General features: G+C 55.4%; 1 protein-coding gene across 1 annotated transcript; it reads right to left on the bottom strand.

Moving 5' to 3' along the window:
• Window positions 1-3,363: 3,363 nt before the first annotated feature.
• Window positions 3,364-7,270, bottom strand: FZD7 (frizzled class receptor 7). Its single transcript, XM_038749396.1, has one exon. The coding sequence runs from the start codon at window positions 7,231-7,233 to the stop codon at window positions 5,485-5,487; it is 1,749 nt and encodes a 582-aa protein (XP_038605324.1). The 5' UTR covers window positions 7,234-7,270; the 3' UTR covers window positions 3,364-5,484.
• Between the last annotated feature and the right edge of the window lie 1,180 nt (window positions 7,271-8,450).

Below are 8,450 nucleotides of genomic sequence, written 5' to 3'. Positions count from 1 at the left end.
TGTCAGCTGTGTGACTCTGGGCAAGTCATTTCACTTCTCTGTGCCTCAGTGACCTCATCTGTAAAATGGGGATTAAGACTGTGAGCCCCCCCCGTGGGACAACCTGATCACCTTGTAACCTCCCCCGTGCTTAGAACAGGGCTTTGCACATAGTAAGCGCTTAATAAATGCCATTATTATTACTGAGGCCCAGAAGTAAGGTGACTTGCCCAAGGGTACACAGCAGAAGCGTGGCGGAGCCGGAATTAGAACCCATGACCTTCTGACTCCCAGGGCTGGGCTCTATTTTCTCACTGCTGCCGTTACTAAATTGGAAGCCCCAGGAGGACAGGAATCAAGTCCAACTTGTTCATAATTCTCCCGAGCAGTTAATACTGTGCTCTGCTAGTAGTACGTATTCAGAAATGCTTTTGGTTCGATCAACCGATAGTATTTGAACACTTACTGTGTGCGGAGCACTGCACTGAGCGCTCAGGAGAGTAGAGAAGCAGAGAAGCAGCGTGGCTCAGTGGAAAGAACCTGGGCTTTGGAGTCAGAGGTCACGGGTTCAAATTCCAGCTCCGCCAACTGTCAGCTGTGTGACTTTGGGCAAGTCACTTCACTTCTCTGGGCCTCAGCTGCCTCATCTGTAAAATGGGGATTAAGACTGTGAGCCCCCAGTGGGACAACCTGATCACCTTGTAACCTCCCCAGCACTTAGAACAGTGCTTTGCACATAGTAAGCACTTAATAAGCGCCATCATTATTTATTATTTATTAGAGGAGCAGCGTGGCTCAGTGGAAAGAGCCTGGGCTTTGGAGTCAGAGGTCACGGGTTCAAATTCCAGCTCCGCCAACTGTCAGCTGTGTGACTCTGGGCAAGTCACTTCACTTCTCTGGGCCTCAGTTCCCTCATCTGTAAAATGGGGATTAAGACTGTGAGCCCCCCGTGGGACAACCTGATCACCTTGTAACCTCCGCAGCGCTTAGAACAGTGCTTTGCACATAGTAAGCGCTTAATAAATGCCGTCATTATTTATTGCTTATTAGAGGAGCAGCGTGGCTCAGTGGAAAGAGCCTGGGCTTTGGAGTCAGAGGTCACGGGTTCAAATTCCAGCTCCGCCAACTGTCAGCTGTGTGACTTTGGGCAAGTCACTTCACTTCTCTGGGCCTCAGCTGCCTGATCTGTAAAATGGGGATGAAGACTGTGAGCCCCCAGTGGGACAACCTGATTACCTTATAACCTCCCCAGCACTTAGAACAGTGCTTTGCACATAGTAAGCGCTTAATAAATGCCATCATTATTTATTACTTATTAGAGGAGCAGCGTGGCTCAGTGGAAAGAGCCTGGGCTTTGGAGTCAGAGGTCACGGGTTCAAATTCCAGCTCCGCCAACTGTCAGCTGTGTGACTTTGGGCAAGTCACTTCAATTCTCTGGGCCTCAGCTTCCTTCTCTGGGCCTCAGTTCCCTCATCTTTAAAATGGGGATTAAGACTGTGAGCCCCCAGTGGGACAACCTGATCACCTTGTAACCTCCCCGGCGCTTAGAACAGTGCTTTGCACATAGTAAGCAATTAATAAATGCCGTCATTATTTATTACTTATTAGAGGAGCAGCGTGGCTCAGTGAAAAGAGCCTGGGCTTTGGAGTCAGAGGTCACGGGTTCAAATTCCAGCTCCGCCAACTGTCAGCTGTGTGACTCTGGGCAAGTCACTTCACTTCTCTGGGCCTCAGCTGCCTCATCTGTAAAATGGGGATTAAGACTGTGAGCCCCCGGTGGGACAACCTGATCACCTTGTAACCTCCCCGGTGCTTAGAACAGTGCTTTGCACATAGTAAGCGCTTAATAAATGCTGTCATTATTTATTACTTATTAGAGGAGCAGCGTGGCTCAGTGGAAAGAGCCTGGGCTTTGGAGTCAGAGGTCACGGGTTCAAATTCCAGCTGTGTGACTTTGGGCAAGTCACTTCACTTCTCTGGGCCTCAGCTGCCTCATCTGTAAAATGGGGATTAAGCCTGTGAGCCCCCCGTGGGACAACCTGATCACCTTGTAACCTCCCCAGCGCTTAGAACAGTGCTTGGCACATAGTAAGCGCTTAATAAATGTCATCATTATTATTATTATTACAATTCAACAGAGTTGGTAGACACATTCCCCATTCGCAACGAGCTTACAGTCTAGAGGGGTTGTCCGTTATAGTCACCCACTCGGCTCTGACAAAGCCAGCTGGGCTCGGAGGAAGGTCGGTTTAGGGGTTAGAGGCGAACCGAACCGGCGTTGAGGGGAGAAATGGTATATTAAACTGAAAAACAGCGGCATTTACGGCCTTTGCTCTCTCCCAGGTCACCGTGGGTGCTGCTGCCAATCTCCAGCCCCCGTTGACTTTCGAGAGGGCAGAGAGTCAGGAGTTAGTTCTATTTCTGGCCGGGCTGATGATTTACGGTCGCCCAAGAGTTAAGTCCTTTGATTTATCTCAGTTTCCCTAGCCAGGAGACCGTGTAACACGTTCTTCCAGCAGAGTGGCCTAACGGAGAGAGTTCGGGCCTAGAGTCGGAAGGATCTGGGTTCCAATCCGGACGCTCTGCGCGGCCTCAGGCAAATCACTTCACTCAGTTCCTCAGTTCCCTCATCTGTAAAATGGGGATTAAGAGTGAACCCCACGTGGGACGGGGACTGTGTCCGACCTGATTTGCTTCTGTCTACCCCAGTTCTTAGTACAGCGCCTGGCATGGTAAGCGCTTAGACTGTGAGCCCACTGTTGGGTAGGGACTGTCTCTATGTTGCCAACCCAGGCGCTTAGTACAGTGCTCTGCACACAGTAAGCGCTCAATAAATATGATTTATTGATTGATTAACAAATTATCAATTTGTTAATTGATTAACGAATGTAATGGTACTGAGCATTTACTGGGCACAGAGCACTCTACTAACTGCTTGGGAGCAGAGTAAGGAACCACGTCACCTTAGAGACAAAGCAAGATGTTAAACTACTGCTCACTTGGTACAAAATATCACCCAACACCAGGGTCCTCTGGGGGCTTAGAAAAACCGCAGGGAGATACAAATTTTCCAGTCTCATTTCAAATACAGATTTGAAACAAAAAACGATTTAAGGATTACGAAAAAGGCCACCCTTTCCCCAAATGGTTTCTTACATAATTCCCTCCACAAGCCACCTAAAATACTGTGGGGAAAGCTTCAGTTTCCTTGAGTGAAAACAATCAAACCCACAAAAGGAACTTGGAAAAACATGACGGTAAAAAGCCACTTCACAAGAAAAAAATGACGGTAAAAACGCCACCACAATCCTTCTGAGGATTTTTTAAGCTTCCCCATTCCACCATTAAGTTTTATTATTTCAGAGACCAGACTGAGTAGGCGACTTCGGTATTTAAAAAAAAATTTATTTGTGATCTGTACATGTGATAAAGTGGGACCTCATACAGACCTTTCAAGGCAAAAACCAAAATCCAAACAAAGTAAAAACATATAAATACAATATATACTTTCTTAAAAAAGAGGGAGATTTACAAAATATACATACCGCACTTGTCTCTTCTATTTTACAATTTTCACATGCGCGTGAGAGATAGAAGCCAAAAGAAGTCTAAACCGAGAGCTCTGGGTTCTAGAAGGGCTTGTTATCTGGCTGCATTTATAAAATAAATTTCATTGCAGGCCGTTGCCCTCTATTAACCACGGTTAGTGTTCTTCGGAGGTGGGAATTTTCGGCTGGTGAGAATAGGAGAATATCAGAGGTGAAGGGGAGACGAGGGTTCATAATCCACATAATTACTCAAGAAGAAAACGAGAAATTTCCTTTAGCCCGTGATCGTACGCCAACTGGAAGAATTGAGAGTTGTATCGCCGAAGAAAAAAAAAATGTTTGAAAAGATTGAAGATTAACAAACCTAAACCACCTAGCAGATTTCAAAGAACTGTGGCATTACTTTGAAGTTGACTTTCTTTTAATCACTTTCTTTCAAAAGTGGGGGCCCCCAAATGAACTTTCCTTTTATACTCTTCCGGGAGAATCACGGTGGCCACCTCAAAAAAGATCCCCTCATTTCTCCGCCTCCCCCACAACGGCCAAGGCGATGACATCAGCATACATAAACTGTTTTATAAACTCCATTCCTGGAATGAAGAAAACGGGACAAAAATGTTTTTCATAGTTTAAAATCTCCTTTGTCGTAGGACTGAAGTCATTGAGTTTTTCCCTTCATCTAAAATGGTTACATACAAAAAGAAAACCTAAGGCAGGTCTATAGGGATTAAAAAAAAAAGGAAGGGGACAGTCTCATCTGAATATTTTAACAGGGCCTGTTATGCCAGGTGTTCTGAATTAAACTGTGGGACACACATACACCCACCCACACAGACACACACACACACACACACACACACACACACACATACAGCCCACACCTCCCCCCTGCTTGCATTCCCTTTAGCTGAACCAGAAACCTAGATCGAATGGTACATTAAAAAAAAAACATCCTGCCTTCCACTTTTCCATAAAAAGGAATGTCTATCTGTACATAATTAAAATCTCATCCAAGGGTGAACCTCAGATCTTGGCAATTTCGCCTCGAAAAGTTGCCCTCTTCACAGTTACGCCTTTCCACGGCTAAGACACTTTTGTTTCCTCTTTTGTTTCTGACAACAAAGACAAGGAGAAAAGAAAAAAAAAACGCATTCCTCTCTGAAAAGCAACAAGTCACCCCTTCTTTCCAGGGTGCGAAACCGTCCGAACCCCTTCTTACCTCCGCCCCGGCCCGACCCCCAAATTAAGGGGGGAAAAAAAGCAGCAAGGCAGTAAAAAGTACCTACTTTGTACATCCTCTTTGTCGCATCCCTTGACCTCCCTACCCTACTGCCCCCCAAAAAAGGGTTACACCTGCGGTCAGTTCAACTGGGGACTTCTGATCCACGGGAATGTCCATTTGCTGGGGGGGGAGAAGGGAGCATGGGGGGGGCAAACCGATGGGGCTTGAAGAGTCGGGGGTCCGTGGGGCGTCTGACCCGGGCAACGAACCCACCCGGGTTCCCTTTCACCCGGGCCTGGCAAGGGTGGCACAAGCAAACTTCTTTCGCAGCAGAGAGGGGGTGGGCCGCAGCGATGAGATGCCCCCCTCCCCATCTTCCTGCTCTTCTGTCAATTTGCTTGTCAAGACAGGGCCTCGTCCACGTCCCGAGAAGCGTCCACGTCCCGAGAAGCGTCCTCCCCGTAGCCCCCAGCCCCTGGGTCTTTTCCCCCAAACCTGTTGGGGACGGGGTGGGGATGAGGACCCCCCAACTCCCACCTCCCACGCCATCCCTCTCCCCCGGCCGGCGGGCGAGGTCCCGTGGGTTGGCCCGGTTGGTAGGCCGTGGGGAGGCCCGCTTGGTAGGCCGGAGGAGAGAGGCCCGACTGGGAGGCCGGGATCGGGGTGGTCGGTGTCGGGGGGTGGGGGGCAGGCCTGAGGGGGGGGGGTCTCCCCTCAGGCCCCCGCGGGCGAGGCTCATACGGCGGTCTCCCCCTTGCCGCTGTGGCTGAGTCTGTGGTAGAAGCGCCGCCACGACTGCAGGGTCTTGCCCGACCAGATCCAGAAGCCCGTGGTGATGCCCACGATCATGGTCATCAGGTACTTGATCATGAACACGGTGAAGTCGGGGCTGACCGGGGCGAGGTGGCCCGGCGGGCAGGGCACGGCGTAGCTCTTGCAGGTCTGCAGCAGCCAGGAGCGCTGCCAGTGTTCGCGGAAGGCCTGCTCGTAGAAGTAGCAGGCCAGGACGATGGTGGCGGGCACGGTGTAGAGCACGGAGAAGACCCCGATGCGCACCATCAGCTTCTCCAGCTTCTCCGTCTTGGTGCCGTCGTGCTTCATGATGGTGCGGATGCGGAACAGGGACACGAAGCCGGCCAGCAGGAAGGAGGTGCCGATGAACAGGTAGACGAAGAGCGGCGCCAGCACGAAGCCGCGCAGGGCGTCCACGTTGGACAGGCCCACGTAGCAGACGCCGCTCAGCAGGTCGCCGTCCACCTGCCCCATGGCCAGGATGGCGATGGTCTTGACGGCCGGCACGGCCCAGGCGGCCAGGTGGAAGTACTGGGAGTTGGCCTCGATGGCCTCGTGGCCCCACTTCATGCCGGCCGCCAGGAACCAGGTGAGGGACAGGACGACCCACCAGATGGAGCTGGCCATGCCGAAGAAGTAGAGGACCATGAAGAGGATGGTGCAGCCTTCCTTCTTGGTGCCCTGGGCCACCGTGCGGTAGCCGTCCTCCGCGAAGCGCTCCACGCACACGGCCCGGTCCTCCAGCAGGAAGCCGGCCACGTGAGCCACGGCCACCATGAAGTAGCAGCCGGACAGGAAGATGATGGGCCGCTCCGGGTAACTGAAGCGCCGCATGTCCACCAGGTAGGTGAGCACCGTGAAGAGCGTCGAGGCGCAGCAGAGCACCGACCAGACGCCCACCCAGAGCCGGGCGAAGCGTCGCTCGTCCTCCTTGAAGTACATGAGCCCGTTGGCACGGCCCGGCTCGCAGGGGGCCCCGCAGTCGCGTTGGCCCAGGAAGCGGTAGCCCAGGTAAGGGGGCACCTTCAGCTGGCGAGGGCAGGAGAAGGGGAAGGACGGGCGGCCCCAGCCTTCGCCCGCTCCTCCCGCGGGCCCGGCGGGCGTCCAGGGCAGGTCGGGCACCGTGGGGAAGGCCGTGGGCCCGCCGGCCCCTGGCCCGCCGGCGCTGTCGGACGTGTTCTGGCCCACGCAGATCTCCCCGGCGCCGTGCACGGGGAAGTTCTCGCAGCGCAGCCGCTCCGGCCACTGGAAACCGAACTTGTTCATCAGGGCTTCGCACCCTTGGCGGGCCCGCTCGCACAGGGAGCGGCAGGGCGGGATGGCCTGCTCCAGGACGGTGCACACGGGCGCGTACATGGAGCACAGGAAGAAGCGCAGCTCGGGCGAGCACTGCACCTTCACCAGGGGGTAGAACTGGTGCACCTCCAACCCCGCGTCCTCCTGGTTGGTGTGGCCCAGCAGGTTGGGCAGGATGGTCTGGTTGTAGGCGATGTCCGTGCACAGAGGGATGGAGATGGGCTGGCAGAAGCCGTGGTCCGGCACCGAGATGCCCTTCTCGCCCTGGTAGGGCTGTGCCCAGGAGCCGGGGGCCGGAGCGCAGAGCAGGGCGCAGAGCAGGGCGCAGGGCCAGGACCAGGGCCAGGAGGGGGCTTCTCGGGACCCCCGCATCTCCGGCCGGGGGCGGGGGGCCATCACCCGGGGCTGGGGGAGGAGGAGGAGGAGGAGGAGGAGGGGGCCGGGGGTCAGGGGAGCCGGGGCCAAGGCTGGGCGCCGGGCATCCAGGGTCCCCCGGGCTCCCCTCTCCAAACTCTCCGGGCCGCGCAAGCAGAGAAGGCCGCAGGGAGGCCTCGCCTTTCCTCCTCCTTCTCCTCTTCTTCCTCCTCCTCCTCCTCCTCCTCTCTTAGAGGGGCTCCGGCTGGAGGGCGGCCTCTCCCCCGGATCCCCCCCAAACCGGAGCCCGGGCCTGGCCGGCTTCCAGGGGCCTAGGAGGACCGGGGGGGGGGCGGTCCCCGCCAACCCAAGCGTAACGGTTCTCTCCAAGGGGGCCAGGAGCGTCTCCGGAGTCCCCCGGCCCGGGTCGGGGGGAAGCGGGAAAGTTTTCCAAGGTCTCCTGGAAAACCAGCCCAAAGTCCTCCTCGCTGCCTCTCCAAGCCAGAGGTTTGGCTCAGCCACTTGCTGATTCTGGCCTCCTCTCCAGCTCCTCCTCCTTTCTCCTTCTCCTCCTTCTCCCTCCTTCTCCTCTTTCTCCTCCTCCTCCTTTCTCCTTCTTCTCCTCCTCCTTTCTCCTTCCCCCTTCCCCTCCTTTCTCCTCCTCGTCCTCCTCCTTTCTCCTTCTTCTCCTCTTTCTCCTTCCCCTCCTTTCTCCTTCTCCTCCTCCTTTCTCCTCCTCCTCCTCCTTCCTCTCCTCCTCCGCCCCCCTCGAGGTCCCCGATCCCAAACCTGGCCGTCCAAGCGGGTCCGGCGGATGGTTTCCCGCTCTTCCCACTCGAGGCGCGTGGATGGCTCCGGGATCGGTTTGGGAAAAAAAATCCGGATCTAGCGAGGGGTGGGCGGCCTCCTCTTCCAGGTCACCCCCGGGGCCTCGGACCCCCACCCCCCCAAACCCCCCGGGGGCTTCGCACCCCCTCCGGGCCTCGTGCGCCCGCCGGGAAAACCGAGCCCCGAGTCCGGAATTCCAGCCCGCAGCGACGAGGGAAGGGAAGAGAAGGGAAGAGAAGGGAAGTGCGGGGGTCCCCTCCCCTCCCCCCGCCCCCTCCCCCCATTCACAACCAGGACCAGGGGAGGGGTCCCCTCCCTCCCAGCCAATGGGAGCCTTTGTTTTCCCGGCCTTCGCCTCCTGATTGGGCAGGGGGAAAAAGGGGGGCGGGGCCGGACTGCTCGGGGCGGATTCCTGAGGAGGGGGAGGGAGG

Source organism: Tachyglossus aculeatus, chromosome 7 (genome assembly GCF_015852505.1).
Source record: "Tachyglossus aculeatus isolate mTacAcu1 chromosome 7, mTacAcu1.pri, whole genome shotgun sequence".
Lineage (NCBI taxonomy): Eukaryota > Metazoa > Chordata > Mammalia > Monotremata > Tachyglossidae > Tachyglossus > Tachyglossus aculeatus.
The sequence above is the reverse complement of the archived record's forward strand: the minus strand, read 5'-3'. Positions and strand labels throughout refer to the sequence as shown.

What these genes read in the sequence shown, in the direction of transcription:
- FZD7 (XM_038749396.1), bottom strand. Translation starts at nt 7,233, where the DNA reads ATGGCCCCCCGCCCCCGGCCGGAGATGCGGGGGTCCCGAGAAGCCCCC.